Source organism: Sus scrofa, chromosome 3 (genome assembly GCF_000003025.6).
Source record: "Sus scrofa isolate TJ Tabasco breed Duroc chromosome 3, Sscrofa11.1, whole genome shotgun sequence".
Taxonomy (NCBI): domain Eukaryota; kingdom Metazoa; phylum Chordata; class Mammalia; order Artiodactyla; family Suidae; genus Sus; species Sus scrofa.
The window spans coordinates 71,701,751-71,724,248 of NC_010445.4; the positions used below are offsets into that span (position 1 = coordinate 71,701,751).

Genomic DNA, 22,498 nt, shown 5'->3' on the forward strand with positions numbered 1-22,498 from the left:
TTTATGTACACATACATGTACATATATGTATATATATGTATGTGTGTATATATACATATGTGTGTATGTGTATTATTGGGGGTTTTTTGTATGTATTTGTATTCTTTGTTTAAGGGTTTTCCTAGCTTACACAAAGAAAAGTAGAAACCGGTATCAAATAATATGTCCTAATTTCTTGGAATTTACTGAGATTTTCTTTGTGGCCTAGTGTATGCTCCCTTTTTATAAATGTTCCATAGGCATATTTATTAGATTAGGCTTGTAATTTTCAGTATTCAGATGACCTACATCCTCATTTATGTTTTGTCTACTCAACCTATCAATTTCTTTAAGAGGATTTTAATTCTCCCATATTTAACATTTACCTCTGCTTATTTCACCACATTCTCACATTTATAACAGCTTTTGATTTAGGTATATCAGATTTACCTGTTTAATGTCTAAAGATTTGTAACCATTAACTCTACTTGAAGAAGCTCAGTTTTTATCCATATTCACTCAATCTAGGATGATTTATTGTGCTTCTACTATGAACCAAGCACTCTTCTAGGTTTGAGGGATTCAACAGTGAACCAAACAGAGAAAAACCCCAGCCCTCATGAAGCTGGCGTTTTAGTAGGGAGGAGAGGTAGTTAGGGCACCCGCCCCCTTCTCAGAGCCACAGGAAGGAGTCCTGTGGTGCTTCAAACCTGGGGCTGGGGACCTTCTGGAGGAGCAAGCAGCTCTTCATCAGCAATCGGGGCACCCATGGTCTGTGGCCTGGAGCTACCGGAACAGAAACAGGTAAACATGAAGAACTCTCTCCTGGTCACACTCCAGGGTCAATTCTCAAGCCTGGGCTGGCCTTTTCTCCCCTCTTGAGGAGGTTCTGAAAGCTGCAATTTCCCCAAGAAAGAGAAAGGCAGAGGAATCAAGTTCTCTGCAGACTGAGCGGAGCCATCTGGGGAGGCAGACTGAATCTGCAGTTGTCCTGGGGGAAGTAGTCAGCCTGTCACCCTGAGGTGCTTGTCCCATCCTGCTTCCACTATGGAAATCCTGTGCAGCTGCCATTCTCAGTGACATGGATTGTTTTGGTGGCAGTAGTAGGCTGTGACAGACAACTGCCTGCCTACGGGGTGTGCCCACCCTGGTGCCCACAGCCGTGTCTCCCAGAGCCATGGTTTCTAGTCTTTCTTATAGACCTGATGAGGCTGGGGTCTACACATCCTGACTCTGGCATAGGGAGAAGCCACAGACTTTTCGGTTGTCATGAAATGACCTCTCAGGCCTGGTTTTCTCCATTTCTCATCAGGAGAGAGAACGCATTTTGGAGGAAGATGTCACAGCATCTTGAGGAAGATGGGGGTCACTAGTTTAGAGGAAAATGTACCTCTGCTTACTATAGTTGGAAACTCCAAATGTCCTCTACCAACAAATGTCTCAGCTCTCCTTGTACCAGAATTCTTATCACATTGGATCACACATGCCCAGATTTGGGCCTGGGTCGTGGCCTACACCACGCCTACTAGAAAGACCCCCTCCCTTTGTGTTGCTCTCACTTATAAGGGTCAGTTTTAAATGGCTCTGCCTCCATCTGCTACTAGCAATTCCTGCAGCTCAACGCCAAACAACCTCAGGGACCCCCACTGCCAGCGAAAGCCCCAGGCCCCAGTGAGCATCACAGAAGGGTGAGGAGCCTGGCCTGCTTTTTGGAAGGGTGATTTAGGATAGACAAAAGGATTGCCAGCTGGGCCTCAAGAAGGCAAGGCAAGGGAGTTCCTATTGTTGCTAAGCGGGTTAAGAACCCAATATAGTGTCCATGAGGATGTGGTTTCGATTCCTGGCCTCACTCAGTGGGTTAAGGATCCAGTGTTGCCATGAGCTGTGGTGTAGGTGGCAGATGTGGCTCAGATCTGGCGTTGCTCTGGCTATAGCGTAGGCCAGCAGCTGCAGCTCTGATTTGACCTCTAGGCTAGGAACTTCCATATGCCAAAGTGAAGCCTTAAAAAGAAAAAAAAAAAAAGGCAGGACAAGGCTCCACTGTGTCTCTCAGGTCCCCCTGCCCTCCCCCAAAGTAGCCTGCACCCCACTTCCTCTTGAACCACCAAGAGCCCTGCTCTTGTTGCAATCTTACCCTTCTTAGACCTGACAAGAATTCTCCAGTGCCAGCTGTGTAGAGCCCAGGACTGGGATTCTAGGCAAGAATCTTCAAGGTGGGCCCAACGAGCCTCTCATGACATCTCTGATGCAAGGTCCCTGAGATGGAGCCTTGTACCTCAGAGCCCCTCAGCCAGCTCTGACAGCAGCTTCTGCACTGTTGCTTAGAACACCCATCTGCCTGGGTCACTTAGGATTTGTCTGTACAATAACCAAGTTTCTGGATGTTCTATCTGGTTCATAAATCATCATTGTTATCCTAGCCATCACTTCCAAGGTAGTGGGAGCCACACGAGGCAGGAGAGGTTCATGGTTAGAGACTCAGGCTTTGTGGGTTCCATTGCCCCTTTCTGTCTGGGAAAGCTGGTTACCTGACTTTTGTACTTCAGTTTCCTCTTCTGTGATGCAATTAGTCCCTCCCTCTTGAAGCTGTGGTGTAGATTGAGAAAGGTAATGCAAGGGATGCTTAGACTAATGCGTAGCACCAGGATCCCAGCAGCTAATGCTAACATGAGCTGCTATTGTTGTACCAGTGTCCTGATGGACTCCTCACTGCAATGCTGAGAAAGGTTTATTACAATCCCTGCTTTATAGATGGCTAGGTGAGGCTGGAGTCTGAATGACTTGCTGAAAGATCCTATGAACCCCTGTGCTGCAGAAGCTCTTCCTCTCCGACCCACGATGAACCCTTGCACCTGAGTTAAAGTCTTAGTCCTGAGCTTCCATCTAGCCCTTTGCGAGGCTGCTAAGGCATCTTTCTGCATCTGGTCAGAGCTCCGGGCTATTGAATGTGGCTGAAGCGCAGCGTCACAGACGAGAAGGGCTTGAGTTGCGGGTCCCTATGAGGAAATGATCTTTCAAAGCAGCTTCCTGGGGACAAAGGCTGTGGGTCTGTTCCTCTTCTCTGCTGTTGGTGGAGAAGCACTTCTGACTCACTGTTACCCCTGCTGGGCATGTGGCCTAGAGGTTAACCCCAGCTCATGCTCAAGAGGTGGAGGAGGAGCTCAAGGGAGGTGAGGTGGGCACTGGGAGCAGAGCCTGGTGCTGGAGGACCAGGTCAACTGGAAGCACAGGGCTGGGCCCAGAGACCTCTGGATGGAGGCCGCTCAGACTTCAAAGACAAAGGACTGCTGTGGAGACCGCAAACCTGAGTTCTAGGCTCAGCTCTGCCGCTGACCAATAGTGTGACCTTGGCTAGTCGCTCAGCTTCTCTGGCATCAGTTTTCCCATTCATATGTGGTGTAAAGTCTAATTCCAGGAATATGGGGAGGTAAAAGAATACAGACTATGTAATAAATAATATGTAATAATAATAATAATAATAAAAACGTTTGTGTGAATATGAATAATACAAAATTGCCAAATTGATTGGGATGGGAACTCTGGGCAATGCAAACAAGTCTCTTTATTTATTTATTTATTTATTTATTTTTTGCCTTTTGTCTTTTTTTTAGGGCCTCACCTGTCGCTTTTGGAGGTTCCTAGGCTAGGGGTTGAATCGGAGCTACAGCCACCGGCCTACGCCAGAGCCACAGCAACAAGGGATCTGAGCCGCATCTGCAACCTACACCACAGCTCACAGCAACGCCGGATCCTTAACCCACTGAGTGAGGCCAGGCATCGAACCCGCAACCTCATGGTTCCTAGTCGGATTCGTTTCTGCTGCGTCACGATGGGAGCTCCAACAAGTCTCTTTACAGTTTTTGGTCTTTGTTTTTCCTTTTTAGGGCCACCCTGACAGCATATGGAAGTTCCTGGGCTAGGGGGTTGAATCGGAGCTACAGCTGCTGGCCTAAACCACAGCCACTGTAACACCATATCCAAGCCACATCTGTGACCTCGATGCAGCTTCTGGCAATGTGGGATCCTTAACCCACTGTGGGAGGTCAGGGATCGAACCCGCATCCTCATGGATACTGGTCGGGTTCTTAACCTCCTGAGCCACAATGGGAACTCCCTTTTTACAGTTTTTGATCCCTTTTGAAATGTCATTCTTTGCCTCCCCATACTAAAGCTGTTTTTCGCCCCTCTCTCATGTCTAGGCTGAGCTAAGGAGATTAAGGGACCTGTGTTTGAGCCACGATCTGGTTGGTGTGGTGGGGTTTCTGAGCACCCAGGATGGGTGTTCCCATCAGGGTGTTCCTCTCAGGTGGGTCCCAGAGCAATGAACAGGCAAAGATTAATGAGGGGAACCTGCTGGGGCAATTACTCTGGGTCTCGGGATGTGAGATAACATGAAGAGACTCCCCAGTCCTTGCTGAAGCTCCATTTCCCAGAACCCCTTGTACCCAGGGTTCTAGATGCCAATGAAGATGATTTAATTAGAGTCAGGTGTGTGATACTGCCAGCGGGGAAACGAGGCAGAGCGCTCCTCCCTGTCCTTCTGTCTTGTTTCCTGTGGACGAGCCAGGGCATGGGGACGTGGGGTTTCTCTGCCACCTGTTCCTGGGCCTCTCTCCCAGCTTTGGGGGGTTGAGTCGCAGCTGCAGGATCAGGGGCGACCTGCTGTCTGGCTGCCACTCAGCTGGTGCATCTTTGAACTCAGAGCTTCTCCTGTTCCTCCAGCCTTCCTCATGATTGTATAAGCCCCTAAATCCCTAAACCGCCCCCATTGGCATCTGCCTGGAATACCCAGAAGATTTTCTGACCCTGCTCTGAACCCTGGCTGGGGCAAATGGCCTGAGGACTTTGCTGCAGCCAAGTTGACCCCTGCCAGGCACCAGGATGGCAGACACTTCTAACAGGACAGCATCGTTTTGGGAAATGATACCCAGCAGCAATGATGGAGGAGCGATGATTTGGGAGGAATCTAAGTCCTTGAGTGCTCACGAGGAGCAGAGGTGCCCCGTTGACCTACCCTTTTGACACTGTTAGAGGCCAGAGAATGAAACTTTTTGTTCATTGGGTCCTTGCATTATTGGGTGATGGCAAGGGGTCCACACCTTAGCTCCAACTGGTTTATGTGATTGCTCTCCCTCAGAACAGAGGGCTCAGTTGAGGAATCAAAGAGCCAAGAAGCCAGAACATTATAGTTGGAGCTGATGGAGGTGAGCAGGTCTGAAAGAATAAAGTCTGGGGTTCTCACACTGGGTTCCTGAAGCCCACTAGCTTGCCTGTCCCAGGGTTGAGCAATAAAGTAGAATAATGCCAGTCACATCCTTGTTGATGCTTAAGTTAAGTAAACGGGGAAGCCATCTCCATTTTAAGCTTCATCCCCAGATATTTGGCTCTTGCTGCCTTCTCTCTGCCTCCCAGCAGACCCACCATGTGAGTTTAGAGCAAACAAAATTGTTTTCCTTCTTAAAAATATATTTATTTATTTATTCATTTAGCTTTTTAGGGCCGCACCTATGGCATATGGAAGTTCCCAGGCTAGGGGTCTAATTGAGCTGCAGCTACAGGCCTATGCCACAGCCACAGCAATGCACCATCTGAGCTGAGTCTGCCACCTACACCACAGCTCACAGCAACACCAGATCTTTAACCCACAGAGTGAGGCCGGGGATCAAACCTGCACCCTTATGGATACTGGTGGCATTCCTTATCGCTGAGCCACAGTGGGGACTCCTAAAAATATATTTTAAAAATTACAAGTGACATTCTTATTATGACAATTCCAGAAATACAGAAGATGGGAGGCACAGATCAAATCTCCCCCTTCCCAGGCCTGCTCAAGGGAACCTCCATTAAGCATTTGGTGTGATCGGTTCTCTTCCCCTGGCCCTTCCCTTGAAGGCAGTGGCCATGGCGGGAGCTGAGGAGGAGATGGGGCTGAGTAGATGTCTGATGGGGCTAAGAATTGAGTTATATGTGGGAACTGAGAAAATAGGTAAATATACTGAGGGTAACTGGAATCAAGTTTCTCGCTATTGGGGAAGGGAATTACAAATAAGGAGAGGGAGAAACTAGAGAGAAATATAAGTTTTGGGTTTGGAATTAGAGGTATTAGTGTGAACTCATGCTTTTAAAATATGTCCATCCATCTATATAGATAGACAGATAGATTTAGCTGTATGTCTGTATATGCTGTATGCTTGTGTATGAGTATTTCTTGTCTGCAAAAGAGTCTAGAAGTGGAGTTCCCATTGTGCTCATCAGGCTAAGGACCCAATGCTGTCTCTGTGAGGATACAGGTTTGATCCTTAGCCTTGCTCAGTGGATTAAGGATCTGGCATTGCTGCAAGCTGTGGTGTAGGTTGAAGATGTGGCTCCATTTGGTGTTGCTGTGGCGAAGGCCTCAGCTGCAGCTCTGATTGGACACCTAGCCTGGGAACATAAAAGAAAAAAAAAAAAGCCTAGAAGCAATGACATCCCCTAAAGGAGTGAACGCTCAAGCATCCAAATTTGGTTTCTAAATCCCATCTTCCACTAAAAGGAGAATTGACTGATGCCAGGGCAGGGGCTAGGAAAATTCGAGATGATCCTGGCATATGCTGTATCTTTTTCACACAAGCCAGAAAGTACTCCAAGCATGATGGGGTCATGTCAAAAGGACAGAGGAATCAGCCTGAAGGGGCACCTGCAGGCAAAATCTGGGACAACTTGAGCATTAAAATAAATAATAATATGAATGAATTACATCTTTTTGAATAAAAAATAGAAATGCATGAGCTCACACATAAACACAAATTGAATCAATAACTGACAGAAGGGAGAGCTCTTCCCTAAAGGAGGATGCCAACCATTTGGTCAATATCAGAGTGGTGGTTAATTCAGGCAGGAGTCAGTCATGGATGCTAAGGACACTGACAAAATATCTATCAACTAAAAGGGAAAAAAGGTCAATTTATGGTGAGGGAAACTGGCAGACACCATCTTGATCAAGGTTAACCTCACCATTAGTGGGACAGGTGATGTGAGGCCCTGAGAAAACCCCATCATCTCTTCTCTGGTGTCCCTGCTAAGAGGGCAGGACCTGGGTCTGGACATGAGGAAACTCTGGACAGACCCAGGTGGAAGGACATCCTATAGCCTGCAAAGCTTCTACTCTCTGAAACTGTCAAATGTCATGAAGACAGGGCAAGACCAAGGAAATGCTTTAGAAAAGGAATATGGAAAATGGGACTATTCTATAGAGAGAAATGGAGTGATGAAGCACATGTGAGAAAAGTTAACTAGTCGAGAATCTAGGTGAAGAGAATACAGGACCTCTTTGCTACTGCTCTTACAACTCATTTACTTCAAGATGAATTTTTAAAACGTTTTGGGAGTTCCCGTTGTGGCCCAGCGGAAATGAATCCAGCGAGTATCCGTAAGGATGCGGGTTCCATCCCTGGCCTCGCTCAGTGGGTTAAGGATCTGGCGTGGCTGTGGCTGTGGCTGTGGCTGTGGCGTAGGCCGGCAATTACAGCTCCACTCGGGCCCCTAGCCTGGGAACCTCCACATGCCCCGAGGGTGCGGCCCTAACCCCCGCCCCCAAATTTTGTGTGTATCCATCAATTTTTTTTCTAGTAGGCTTCATATGTTTATACGTGAATTGCATACCTTCTGCAGAACCTCAGGCCTGGACTCAGATTGGTTGAATCAGAATTTGGGGATCCGGTACCCGGGCATGTGGATTTTTAAAAACTCCCCAGGTGACCCCAGTGTGCTGCCCGATTTGCGAGCCATCGGTGTAATCCAGGCTTCACGGAAATCACCTGGGGAGCTTGTTAAACAGAGGGTCGCAGAGCGGCTTCCCGAGCTCGGGCCGGGCAGGTGCGCAGGCGCGCAGGGGGTTGGGGGCAGGTGGCCCGGGCCCCCGCCCCCGGCCGCGTGTAGCCCCAGGTGCCCGGGAGGTCAGGCCCGGCAGCTCGCCGCCCCCCGGAGCGCCGCCATGGACGCCTCGCCCGCGCTCCTGGGCACCCCGCCGGCTGAGGTGCTGGAGGAAGCGCTCCGGGAGCAGTTCGGGCCGCTGCCCCACTTGGCCGCCATCTGCCGCCTCAAGCGGCTGCCGTCGGGCGGCTACTCGTCCATTGAGGACCTGCAGCTGGTGCTGGAGCGACGGCGCGTGGCCAACGCTAAGGAGCGCGAACGGGTGAGCGCCGGCCCTGTGGGGTCCCCGCCCCGGGACTCGGCTGCCTTCTTCCTGGGTCCCCCCAGGCTCACCACCCCTTCCTGACACCTTTGGGATTCCGGGCGCCCACTCCCCGCTCTCAGGGCCTGGGGCGACCTCAACCTCTCCAGGGCCGCTCGTGTTCCCCTGCCCCCGCGCTGGGACGTCGCCTCACCTGTGACCCCCTTGCACGGGTGCAGGAAGCGGGTTTCGTGAGGACCGAGGGGGCCCCTGACAACTTCAGAAACGTCTCCCCTTGGCAGGTGCTTTAAACCTCAGAGCCTGGCAGTGGCTGACACCTCACCGCCTCCTGCGTTGCACGGGTGCTTGGGGCCTTGCCCTCTCCCTGGGAAGCACCACTGGGACGAGGGAGAGAGGACCTAATGGAAGTTACTCTTTTCCTTAACTTTAAGGAAAGAATTACAACTCCTCGGGGCGCACTCAGACTCCCACTCAACCCCTTGGCAGGAGGTAGAAAGTGACTGCTTTCCAGTCTGGCGGGTACACGGTAAATCACCAACAGGGATGCTCCGTGGGCGGAGTCGGAGCGCCATCTACTGGTAGCGTTTAGTATTGCTAACTAAGACCCCAAACCTCTCCGCCCTTTGCAGTTTGGGGGTAGGGCTGCTGCCCTGGGCGATCCTAGAGACGAAGGGTGAGTCCTGGTCAAGAGGGAGGGCGCACATTCTGGCCTGGGACTTGAGGAGGAATTTCTGCTGGGGGCTGTTCCTGCACATTCTTGGGTCCCTTAGAAAAGTAGCCCCGGTCGCTTAACTCAGAGCTTTGCTTGGGAACAGGTGTGAGGAAAAAGGAACAAGCAAGAATAGTAGACCTAAGGTGAAGCTGGGAGCAATTTTTTTTTTTTTTTTTTTTTTTTGCTTTTTAGGGCCACCCCACGAGGCATGTGGAAGTTCCCGGGCTAGGGGTCTAACCAGAGCTCCAGATCCAAGCCGGGTCTGTGACCTACACCACAGCTCCCCAACCCACTGAGTGAGGCTGGGGCTTGAAACCGCATCCTCATAGATACTAGTTAGATGCATTTCCTCTGAGTCACGATGGGAACTCCTGCTGGGAGCACTTTATGATAAACACTGTGATCTGATGTGATGGGTCCTTAACCAGGATTCTGACCCAATATTTTGCATTTTAAGTTGGGCTGTCCCACCAGGAAGGAATTGCTTTTTGCAGAAAACTTGTCCTGGTGTTATCTACTATTTAAAAACTAATGACCTATTCTTCTTTATAATAATGAAATTAACATACCTGGGAAATTGAGAAAGGGTTAAAAAGGGAAACACCTATATTGCAAACATAACTGCCACAAATTATCATTCTTTTCATGAACTATCATGCTTTTCATTTTTTTTTTTTGTCTTTTTGCTATTTCTTTGGGCCGCTCCTGTGGCATATGGAGGTTCCCAGGCTAGGGGTCTAATTGGAGCTGTGGCTGCCAGCCTACGCCAGAGCCACAGCAACGCAGGATCCGAGCCTCGTCTGCAACCTACACCACAGCTCACAGCAACGCCGGATCGTTAACCCACTGAGCAAGGGCAGGGACCGAACCCTCAACCTCATGGTTCCTAGTCGGATTCGTTAACCACTGCGCCATGACGGGAACTCCTCTTTTTTGTTTTAATGGCCAGACCCGTGGCATATGGAAGTTCTCCGCAGCAGCAGTAACGTTTGATCCTCTAATCCACTGTGCGGAGATGGGGATCAATCCCTGTACCTCCCCTGCTACACTTGCTGCTGAAGTCGGATTCTTAACACACTGTGCCAGGGTGGGGGGGGTGGGGGGGAAGACTCTTGAATTCTTGCATGTATCCTCCTAGTCTTTTTTCTTTAAAAATTTTTTTTAATATTGATTTTTATTTTTTCCATTATAGCTGATTTACATTGTTCTGTCAATTTTCTGCTGCACAGCAAGGTGATCCAGTCACACATACATGTATACATTCTTTTTTCTCACATTATTATGTTCCATCACAAGGGACCAGACATAGTTCCCAGTGCTATACAGCAGGATCCTGTTGCTTATCCATTCCAAAGGCTATACTTTGCATCTATTAACCCCAAATTCTCAGTCCCTTCCTAGTCTTTTTTCTAGTTATGTTTCTGTGTATATGTAATCTTACAGAATTGTTACTGTCTAGTATATATCTTCTTATTTTTTTCACTTCACATTATCAAAGGCAGTTCCTCATATTCTTAAGCATTTGAAGAATATGAGGTAGTTCCTAAGAACAGCTTTTGACTGCATAGTCCAAAATATACATGAACCATAACTCATCCAGTCTCCTTGTGTTGGGCATGTATGCTTTTTTTGCAGCTTTTTTTACTGGAACATAGATCGATGTGCATAACTGATAATTGCTTTAGAAGAAAGTGCTAGAAGTAGAATTATTGGGATATAAACAATCTCACAACTTTTGATACAAGTTGCCCAGTTCCTCTCTAGAAAAGTTTATTAATTCTTACCCTCTTTTACAGATCTAGGACTGCTCCCTTTTTCCATCCTCATGCTGGGAATAATAATACAAAAATATTACCACCTTGGTTTATGAAAAACTGGATCTAATTTCTGTTTTAATATGTAGTTCTTTGATTATTGCATTTCAGTGTTTTCATAAGTTTATTGGTCATGATGTTGTGCCCACTGTCTACTTTGATGTGGGGTGGGAGGGGCTCTTAATGTTAGTATGTTGGCTTTGTGGTGTAGTGGGAGCCAGTTCTTTGAGGGCCTGTGTCCCCTCAGGGGGGTGATCATCTGAGTGCCAGGCCTTCAGAGCCAAGGAGTTAGACCCTGGAGATTAAAAAGAAAAAAAAGGGGGGTACTTATCTACCTTTCAAGTCTCACCAACATGCACACTCTCTGGACTCTTAACACTTTATATCATCAACTTAGCTGGGAACGAGGTTGAAGAGTTGGTGGCCCTGTACTTGAATAGACAAGTGTTTGTACATTTTGTTAATTGTCATCAGTACAACTTATTGAGGACTTTGCATGTGCCAGGAAGAAGTGTTCAATGTGTAATTATGTCACCTAATCACCACAAAAAAAAGCTACACCACTGCAAGGTGAGTATTATTCATTTTGCGGAGAAACCAAGGCTTGGAGACATGAAGTACCTATACACTTTGTAAAGCTAAAGGGTATTTAGAGCTGGTTAAAGTGATCTGACACTTGTATAAGAATGTGTTCCAATACCTTAAATACCTTTTTTTATTCAATTAAAAAAAAGAGAACAAACCTGTAGAGCTGAGTTTTAAGTTCTGATGTACTGACTGCGAGCTTTTAGCTGCTACCAGAATCACCTCCATGTTGCAGTGGGTCTGTCTTAGGGAGAGAGGCAGAGGCCACTATGGATGCAGACACCCCTTCCAGTCTATCCACCCCCTGGATCCCTGGTGCAGGGTTCATGCTGCTCCCTCTCCCCTGGCTTGGGGAGTAGCAGCTTTTTTTTTTTTTTTTTTTTTTTTTGTCTTTTGGGGCTGCACTCGCAGCATATGGAGGTTCCCAGGCCAGGGGTCTAATTGGAGCTACAGCTGGCAGCCTACACCATAGACACAGCCACTTGGGATCCGAGCCGCATTTGAGACCTATAAACAGCTCATGGCAACGCTGGATCCTTAACCCGCTGAGCAAGGCCAGGGATTGAACCCTCGTCCTCATGGATACTAGTCGGATTCGTTAACCACAGAGCCACGATAGGAACTCCAAGGCAGCTCTTTGGCCCGTGCCTGCTTTAGAGTCGCCGCCCAGACATGGGAGCTATAGAAATAAGTGCTCACAACCTCTTCTGTGGTTTGGGGAGATGCCTTACAAGTTATCTTCTCTGTGTCACTGTGCCTTTTTGCCTTCCAGATAAAAAATCTCAACCGCGGTTTTGCCAAACTGAAGGCACTGGTGCCATTTCTTCCCCAAAGCAGGAAGCCTAGCAAAGTTGATATCCTTAAAGGTGCAGCTGAATATATACAAATTCTCAGTGATGTTTTGGAAGCAGCCCAAGACTCTGAGGTAACAGTTTAAGGAGTTAGAGCAGCAATACCTACCGATGCTTATTGAGCCCTTCACATGTGCCAGGCAATTTATGTACCTGTTGTAGTTAGTATGTAACACTCCCAGAGATATTTTTTTTTTTTGTCTTTTTGTCCTTTGTTGTTGTTGTTGTTGCTATTTCTTGGGCCGCTCCCGCGGCATATGGAGGTTCCCAGGCTAGGGGTCGAATCGGAGCTGTAGCCACTGGCCTACGCCAGAGCCACAGCAACGTGGGATCCGAGCCGCATCTGCAACCTACACCACAGCTCACGGCAACGCCGGATCATTAACCCACTGAGCAAGGGCAGGGACCGAACCCGCAACCTCATGGTTCCTAGTCGGATTCGTTAACCACTGCGCCACGACGGGAACTCCCCAGAGATATTTTTGATCCTGGTTTTACAGAGGAAGAAACCAAAATACAGGTAGAAAATACAGTTAAGAAAAAAATACAGTTAAGAAACGTCAGGACTGGAGTTTGAATCCAGGTCTGGGCAAGCTTTGGAGCCAAGTTCCTGACCATCTGTATCCTTACCTCCTCTCACTGTCTAGGGCATCTAGCTCCTAACTGCTTAGCCTTTAATAGTCTTTGAAAGTGGGGGCAGGAGAGAAGGCTCCATAAACCCACTCTGTGCTGGTAATCTCCCTGAAGTAGGACATGCATCAGACAGGTCACAGAGAGGAAGAGGCATGTCCCTTAGTAGATCTCCCCTCCCTGGGACACCCTGCTGGCTAGCCCAGTGATCACCTGGTGAGGCCAGTCTCACGGGGTCGCGTGACAATTCAGTGGGATGACATAAGGGAACCTGCTTTGTAAACTACCAGGCACCGTAGTGCTACCACCATTATCGGGCACATAGCTCAGTGGTGTCCACTAAGCAGTAGAAGGTGAGAGATGAGACCTTAGAAATGAAATGTGCCCTAAGCAACACCATTGACTGGAGAAGGAGGAGCCATCAGAGTGGTGAGAAGCAAGATGGGGTCCTACAGTCAGGGGAGGGGGTGGAAACCTTGGGACCTCAAGGATGGGAAGTAGTGTGAGAAGCTCCATAGAGGCCGGGAAGACACCCTGGTCCAGCATGTGGGCTGTGGGATAGGAGTGGCTGGAAGTCAACTCGCGGTGGGTTGAGGGTGGGTTATTGGCAACTATCTGTCCAAGTAGAGGAAAGTGGCAAACTTAAAAAGTCCATTCAACCTAGAAGTTTGAGACTGGAAAGAAGGATCAAAAGGATGGAAGAAGAACAATTGCTAGAGCAATGAATGTCTTTTCTAAGTAGCGGTATATCCTGTTTAGGGACAAAAGAGGATAGATAGTAAAGAGAAGAAAAACATACTCATCCTAGAAACTTAGGGCAGAAATACCTGGGTGTGTAATGCTACTTTTATTTTTTTCTTCCTTGTCTGCTAGTCCTGCCTAGGTGACTACTGGGAGGATACGTTCTGCTGTGGTGGGAATGGACTGTCCTATTGGCCACACTGGATGGCTGGGGTGTGGTGTGGTCACATCTGGTCACATGCAGTTGGCTGCCTTAGTTTTGCCTTGCATGTGAATTGTGTCTTGTGAAACAAAGCACATAAAAGTGCTTTGTTTTGTGCTGCCTTCATTATAAAATGTAGACTCTGTTCCATGCTATAACCTTTTAAAGCAATTGCCAATCACACAGCACTTATACTGTGTCATAGTATACTGTTTGACAACTAAATATGGTTTCTAGAAACAAGACCCAGGTCGTCAGAGCTATGGCAACAATACTTTTGAACCGCATATACCCTTGGCTAGAGAGCTATCCAGAAACATCATCCAACACGCTGGCTGTCCTATGAGCTTGAAGAATGAGGAGGAAGGGTCCTGGGCAGATGGTGGCAGTGGTGAGTCGGCACACACTTGTCACCAGAGGGCGAAGTCTACGAAGGGAGTTATCTCCCCAACCAGAAGTCTGGTAAAGTGTTTCTTCTTAAATAGCCATGTAGATGTCCAAGACCTCAGACCGCATCCCTTGAAGCATATGGCATTTTCCAGACATGATTGAAACAAGATCATTTTGTGAGAGCACCTAGATGGGGAGAAGGTCACAAGTTTGAAAGATCTATTGTGTTTCCAAGTAAATTGGAAAGCAGCTCAAGGGGAAGGCAACTCCTTCAGAACCACCCAGTACAGCTTAATTTTTAATGACCCTAGTTAGTACATCAAGTAGATATAAGTAGATGCCCTCCAAAAAGCTGCATGGCGATCATACACACACACACACTCATTCACATGCACATTTGTTTTTGAATTGGCTTCATTGGAAGGGAGCATTTTCTAAGTAGTAACACGAGGGTTTATTGTAATAGCTCTTTTTCCTTTGCCAAACTGCCAGAGCCATTGGAAGAAGCACCCTGCTTCTCCACGTGGATCTTTTGTTCTTGTGTCTCAGTGTTACACAAACAAGACTCTTCATTCCATCCTGCAACATGATTGCTACCAAAACAAGAAAGGTTTGTAGAAATCTGGAACTGAGCATGCTACGACAAGCAAGTTGCTTAGTGTGGTATAAGAACAGTGGGAACCGTGGTGTCACACATGATGATTGGTGATGGGGGGTGGTTTCCAGTAGTAGATGAGTGCAGGCTCTGGAGACAGAATGCTGAGGTTCAAACCCTGGTCTTAGCACTCATTGGCTCTGTGACCTTGAGTAAGCTGCTAAAGTTCTCCAACCCTCAGTTTCCCCATTTGTAGAATGGGAATGATGATTGCACCTACATAAGGTAACTGAAGGTCACGTGACATCCTGTCAATGAAGAATCCTGCACAGTACCTGGTTGTCAGTACTCACTTGGCATTACTAAGACGGCTTGCCTCCCCTGGGCAGTCAGTGTTGATGGTGAGCACGCTGCAGTGTGCCGCAGACATTGCTGCTGTTTATAACAGGTGGTCTGGGTTTTCTCACTCAGCTCTCACCAACACTCCGCTCTGGTTTGAGCTCTGACAGGCTTGCCTTCGCTCCTCTTTCTGATTTGATTACTGTTTTCTAGGGATTCTACTTGTGCACCTGCTTGGTCTAGACTTTCTAATTCTGGCCACTTGAGATATAACCTTCCCTTTCCTGTAAACTCTTAGGAGACAGAATTCCCATTGCCCCTACATGAGCTGTCAGAGAGTGACTGAGAACAAGGGAGAGAGTGCACTGAGCCTTGAACCTGATTAACTTATTTATCGTAATGCTTCCACAAATGTGGTTTTGATGTGTTAGATATTAAGGCAAGAATCTTGCTCATATTTAATCCTCGCTGGTCCTTATCAGGCAGACATTACCATGTCATTCTCATGGTAAGCTACCTGGCTAGTCCTTCCTGCCAGTTCCCTTGGGCCTGGTACAGAGCAGACCTTTGCCAGCATCAAAGATGTACAGGAGGCCCTGCTTTTCCAAGGATAATTGATCTTGGAATTTACCAACTTATGGTAAATTGATTTGAAGTGGGGACAGTCATTTTCTGGTAAGAAATGGTAAGTCCTGGCTGGAAATGTTTGGAAAAGGGAACAAGATACTAAATTTTTAGTCTTTTACCTAACCACGTCTTCAGCTGTTAATTGGAAGAGTGCTAATTCTTAGAATGAAGAAAGAATTAATTATGTATTTGAAATTTTTACATATGCACGTAACTTCTGTCAGGTGTGACTTCCAAGGCCTGAATGTAAAGAGTGCCTTTTTTTTTTTTTTTTTTTGCAGAAGCATTCAAGGATTTCATTAATTTTGTTAAAGATTTCTCATTTTGTTTGTTTTGTCTTTTGAGGGCCGCACCTGTGGCATATGGAAGTTCCCAGGCTAGGGGTCTAATCAGAGCTGTATCTGCCAGCCTGTACCACAGCCATAGCCATGCCAGATCTGAGCCAAGTCTGCGATCTACACCACAGCTCACAGCAATGCTGGATCCTAAACCCACTGATCGAGGCCAGGGATTGAACCTGCAACCTCATGGTTCCTAGTCGGATTCATTTCTGCTGTGCCATGACGGAAACTCCAGTTTCTCGTTTTTTGATGTTCAGATCATTCATTGTAAAAACCACAACATTTATTCTGAAAACAATCAACTTATACAAAGGTCGTGAGTATAGTACAAAGAACTTATTTCCTGACCCATATGAGAGCAAGTTGCCACCTGATGTCTAGTCACTGCTAGTGACTTCAGTGTGCGTTTATAACAAATGGGAAATGGGGACACTGCCCTGTATGACCACAGGGCAGCTGCCAAATCAGGAGATTATGTGGTATTACTGCCATGTAATCCTCAGGCCCCATTCAAGTCTCGCCAGCACTCTCAAAATCTCCTTTCTAGCAAAAGAACCCAGCTAAGAATCAGGCATTGCATTTAGTCGTCCTGTCCTTTTGCCTCCTTTCACCTGGAGCAAGTCCTTGGCCTCCCTGTAATTTGTCTGACCTGGACACGTCTGAATATTACAGACCCGTTGCTTGGTAGACTGTTTCTTGATTCATGTTCGTTTCCTTCTGATTAGACTCAGATATGCATCTTTGGCAGCAGTATCATAGAAGTGGTGTGGTTTTCTAACCGCTGCATCCTCGCAAAGAGGGCAGATTTTGATTTGTCCCGTTACTTTGGGTCTGCCGCCGTCATACACTTCCAAATCTTGGCCCAGCATAGGAATGCTCCTTGGAAAGGGCTTCTGCAAGATGGAAGCTTGTGTGGTGGATTTCCTTGACCCCCCTCCACAGGTTGTAGGAGTCTGTGTGTGAAATTAACCACTGGGGACATTTCTGCTAATAGCAGTTTACGCTCTGAAATGAGATGGCCTGGTTAGATGGGATGAATTTATTAGTATCCTGGGGAAGCCCTGAAACCTCTGTGTTCTATCTTCCATGTCACGTTTCCCCCAGGTAGTGGCTATGTGTGTGTGAGAGCAAAAATCCCACTGCAGTGGTGTGGAGAGGGGCCGGGCTTTTCCTTGGGAAGCACGTTTATCCACCCCAGTGTTCACGGGTGGCCTAGTGGGCATATTCTGATGAGCCAGAAGAGTATTTTTTAAAAATTGAACTACCTTTTTGGTGGGGTGGGTGCTCTTCAGTGTGTCACTCCCCACCCCCTCTTACTGCATCACCAGTGCAGGCAGTTCACTTTGCAGCCTGGACCAAGGGCCCTGGGTGCAGAGGGAAGGCTGCATGAGGGGATGCAATTGGCTCTGGGTTGTGAATGTTTTTTCAACTTTGGGAGTTTAGGGCTTGGTGCTCTGATGATATGGATGCTGGCCGCTCTCTCTGGATCTTTGGTAAGCCTAGAGCTGGGGCATGCAGGACAGGGCCCCTCTAACTTGAGAGTAATGCCATCACTGGTGGAATGTCCCCCAGGCTACAGCTACTCAGGAGGAGGTGCACCCAGCATCCAGGGAAGACTCTTAAGGCCCAGTCTGATCAATTAAGAAGACAAGGTTAAAGGGAAGGCAAGTTCTTATTTCTTGGCGAAAATAAAAGAGGGAGATGTCTTTTGTTGGAACTCAGCTTTTTCTGTGGAGGCAAAGGATTGACTCAATCACAGAAGCAGGCTGCGTGCGTATTTGTGTGTGTGTGTGAGTGAGTGTGTGTGGACATGAAAGCTGGCCTGTCTGATGAGATCTCTCGCCAGCATGTGCCTGAATCTGGCAGTGAACTCAGCCTCATCTCAGAAGGCCAGTAATTTTTGTTTCTCTGACATGTAATGAATGAGTCTGGTGGCTAAATTAATTGAGGTAAGTTCTCATCTATCCGAATGGACTTTTGGAGGGATTATTCACATGAGCTTTATGAGAGGTCCATCTCCCTGGTCCCACATGAACACGGGGGAGAAGGGCCAGAATTGGATGGAAGGGTCTCTGGAAGACCTTTCTCTGAGAAGGTCCTTGGAGGCAGGAGGTCTTGGATGTGTCCTGGGACCTCTCTGGAGGCAGACAGCTTCTGGGGCAGCAGAAAACACTGAGTGCCTGGACCACGTAAGCCAGTGCTGAGGGAAGCTCGTGTTCTCCCACCTCCACCTTCTCCCCTCATTCTAATTCCTGGCTTATCCAGAGCAGGGCAGGGCTAACTCCAAAGACAAGTTTTAAAAGCAGACCTTCTAGTGGGAGGGTACAGGGATTAGAAATAGCACCCAGTTCTTTGTAGAAACTCTTCTTCTGGTCCTCTTTGGATCACGCTCTTCCTTTTTGGAAGATTTTTCCCTCCAGGAATTGTCCTTCCAGCAACTCTGGTGTGGAAGGTGGGCCACCCCTCCTTTGGGTGCTCTGAGGTGAGAGGAGCTGAGGGGTAGAGTCCCCCTGCATCCTGCTATTTCGCCCATGTCCCTAAGGGAAGAAACAGACCACATGGGGTTTGGCAGCCAAAGCCCTGCTCATTTATTAGCTGGAAGATCATCTGTATGGCTCTCCCTCCAGACAGGAGACAGCAAGGCTGTGGCCACAAGGCTGGGCTCTGATGTCTGTGTGCTGGCTGGATTTTCATATGCTGAAGCCGTGCTGTCAATTAGAGCACAATTTAGATGGGAAAAATGCCACTTTACTTTCCACACTGTACTGCACTTGTTCTTGAGAACTCTTTAAGACCCTCATGACTCAGATGATGGGAAAGTCTTTATCATCTTGCCCCATTAAGGTCTGTCTTTGAGTAAACACAGAGTTGGTTCAATGTTCGGAATGTCCCCTGGGGGGGCTCCCTCACCACTTAAGCCATCTCCCTCCCCGCTCCCCTCCTCCTCTGGTGCCATGAGGAGCGTGCACACTGTGGAGGCTGCAGTGGGAGCACTTGCGTCTGTGTCCCCACCTCTGACCCAGCTAGTCCTCCGCCCCCTGTCTTAGGCGTTGTTGGGCTGACATCCACGTGGCCCCACGGTGGTGTTTCTTCCTGAAGCTACACCATTCAGAACCCAGGCCTCTTCTGGTCTCCCTGGCCTTCCCACCCCCATGTGGCTGTACGCCTGCCCTCAGGCCCATATTCCTGAGGCTGTCCCTCAGCCAGTGCTTGATAAAGCCCTCTGAGAGGCTATATCCTCAGAAGTGGGTATAGATCCTTGCCTTGCTCCGATCCTACTTTGCCTTTCTTGGCTCCTCTCACCTTTGGAACTCTTCCCCATCCCTGAGTCGAGGGCCATTCCCAGGGACCAGGCAGATTCTACACACAGGTCCATCCCCCTGGAATAACTACCTCCTGCTGTTTCCATCTCACCCTTGTTTGGGGTTGTAGGAAGTCCTCCCACATCCTGTCTTCCTCCTCCCTGCTTTGTCATTACCTGATGAGCAGCCATCTGAGCTCTGGCCCACCAGAACCACGTGTTCATTATTCACCCTTTCAACAAAGTTGGCCTCTTTTGAACAAGACCCTTGTTTCTCAGACTGCTGTTAAGCTTGGAACTGAACCCTAAAGCTGAGTGAGTAAGGACTTCCAGTTGGTATCTGTTCTTTCCCTCCCCACCCCCCATCCCTCCAGCCTTGACTCTGTGGCTAATATGCCACACTATCCAGCTACACAACTAATAGCAGGAGTATCCCCACCTTATTAAAGTAGCTGGACAGCAAGCTGAGGTTCCGTTCCTCAGATCATTCTCTTCTTAGACATTTAACTTCTTGACTTAGATGAGGCCAACTTTTAAAAACGAACTGTGAGAATAAGACAACATCAATAAACTTCCAGTTTTTGTATTCTGATACTTAAATATTGCACCCCTGGAATCTTCCAGCTAATTCTTAAAAGGAAATTAAGATAATGATCTATAATACCCTAGACTGTAGGCTAAGATTAAATTATCCTTTAACCCGCTAGGAAAACACAGGAATATCCGAATTTGTCTTCCAGGTTTAGAACAGTCTGGTTACGTAAAAAGTTTTTAAACATTTTAAGTAAAACTTCTAAAGCTAAATATAAACTCAAAAGAATGAAAGCTTGGAGTTCCCATTGTGGTGCTGTGGAGACGAATCCGACTGGGAACTATGAGGTTTCGGATTTGATCCCTGGCCTTGGTCAGTGGGTTAAGGATCTGGCGTTGCTGTGAGCTATAGTGTAGGTCATAGATGCAGCTTGGATCCTGCATGGCTGTGACTGCGGCTATGGCATAGGCCAGCAGCTGTAGCTCCGATGTGACCCCTAGACTGGAAACCTCCATATGCTGCAGGTGCAGCCTAAAAAAAAAAAAGAAGGAAAGCTTGATGACATGAACACTGGAAAAGATTTGCTCAAGATCAGAAAAAGTAGTTGTTGATACTTTTTGCACTGGGCACTGTTCCTGGAAGTTTATACATATTCACCTATTTAGTTTTCATAACCACTCTGAAGCACAAACAATTATGTCCATTTTATATGTCAGGAAACTAAGGAATGAAGTAAGTTGCCAATATCCAGTGAGTGGATGAAGGGTTGGGGTTGAGGGATGTGGGTAACAGTGTCCAACCCTTTAATGCCCTTTCATTCTAACAAAGCTTACCCTTGAAATGTAAATGTGTGGACTAGGAAGCAGATATATGTATTTTTAAAGCTAAATGAAAGCATTTGCTTGCAGTATGTCATTATCATATTAATATTCATCTTGGTTTTAATTTTTGAACTGCCTGACCATGACTTGAGTGACTTTATTTTTTTAGTCATGGATTTAAGTTGAGAATTGCGAAGACCAGGGTGATCTTACTATCTTAAAAAAGCAGCATACGGAAATCTACTAATATGCCTGCAAATTTTTTTCATATGCAACTGAATTAAGAAATTATTGCAGGATAAATGTTGTGGTTTTTTTTTTTTTTTAATTCTACCATTGGCACATTTCAAGGTTACTATATAGTTTTTATAACAAGGTTTTTTGTTTGTTTGTTTGTTTGTTTGTTTTTTGGTTTTTTTTAGGGCCGCACTCGCGGCATATGGAAGTTCCCAGGCTAGGGGTCGAATCGTAGCTATAGCTGTCCGCCTACGCCACAGCCATGGCAAGGCAAAATCCAAGCCGTATCTGTGACCTACATCACAGCTCACAGCAATGCTGGATCCTTAACCCACTGAGTGAGGCCAGGGATCAAACCTGCATCCTCATGGATACTGGTTGGGTTCATTTTACCACTGAGCCACAATGGGAAATCCCTTTAACAAGGTTTAATGGTATGTTAAATGGGACAGCTTCCTAATTGTTGGACACTTTTTTTCAGTTTTTTGTTCTCATAAACATGGGAAACAACTTGATGTGTTTAGCTGTTTTTGTATTCTGTTTTATTTTTAGGATAAATTCCCAGAAGTGAAACTGCATCACAGGTAGGTACAATTTATGGGTTGATGCATGGTGCCAATTTATAATACCACCAGCTATGTGAGAGTGCCAAGCCTATCATATCCTTGCCAACAATAAGATCTATTAAAATTGGGTAAAAAAAAATGTTATCTTTAAATTTAAACATCTTTGATTACTAATGATTATTTTTTTTCTTTTTAGGGCCCCACCCAAGGCATGCGTAAGTTCCCAGGCTAGGGGTCGAATTGGAGCTATAGCTGCCAGCCTACACCACAGCCACAGCAACACAGGATCAGAGCTGTGTCTGAAACCTACACCGCAGCTCAGGGCAATGCCAGATCCTTAACCCACTGAGAGAGGCCAGGGATCTAACTGGCATACTAATCAGGTTCCTTACTGCCGAGCCACAACGAGAGCTCTGAATTACTAATTTTTAACTTTTTGTTTGCTTTTGTTTGTTCCTATCTTTTAGCCATTTGTAATGGACTCTCTTCTGTTTCAGGTTCCCTCAAGTATGAAAAGTGAAAAGGCTGGCCCAGGGCTACCTTGTACAGACAAATAAATGCAGTCTTGAAAGTCTTATAGTCTCTTTTTAAAAAAATTGTGAGAATTCGGAGTTTAATGGTTACCCTTTACCTGGCCTTGCCTGTCACAAGGTTACCTGACTTTATTTTCTCTATTTCATGCATCCAGGTAAGGCCATATGGCGCCTCTGTGCAAGTGAGATGCATGAGCACCTTGAGCCCAGAGGCAGTCTTTATCTTTACAATGATTGCTCCCAAAGATACAGCTCTTAATAAGGGGTGTCTTCTTCATACCTTACACACATTAACTTATTCTCCCGACACTCTTGCAAGATAGGCACAATGATCCTTGCTTTACCGATGGAGGAACAGAAAGTGCACAGTCCCCTTAGGCTGCCACACCATAGACCACAGACTGGGTAGCTTAACAGAAATTTACTTCTCATGGTTCTGGAGGCTGGGAAGTCCAAGATCAAGGCCTGAAGCGTTTTGTCTCTGGTGAGGTTGCTTTTCCTGGCTTGCAGGCAGCTGCCTTCTCTATGT

At 47.0% G+C, this 22,498-nt stretch overlaps 1 protein-coding gene across 2 annotated transcripts; it reads left to right on the top strand.

Annotated features, from left to right (window-relative positions):
* Window positions 7,830-22,010, top strand: FIGLA (folliculogenesis specific bHLH transcription factor). 2 transcript variants are annotated; one of them, XM_021088420.1, is made up of 6 exons: window positions 7,830-8,152; window positions 12,036-12,188; window positions 13,925-14,149; window positions 14,570-14,687; window positions 21,423-21,454; window positions 21,934-21,993. In XM_021088420.1, the coding sequence occupies exons 1-5, from the start codon at window positions 7,952-7,954 to the stop codon at window positions 21,425-21,427; spliced, it is 702 nt and encodes a 233-aa protein (XP_020944079.1). In that variant the 5' UTR covers window positions 7,830-7,951; the 3' UTR covers window positions 21,428-21,454; window positions 21,934-21,993. The 2 variants fall into 2 exon arrangements, with proteins under 2 accessions (XP_020944079.1, XP_005662543.3); XM_005662486.3 differs by lacking the exon at window positions 14,570-14,687 and having other exon boundaries at window positions 7,832-8,152; window positions 21,934-22,010.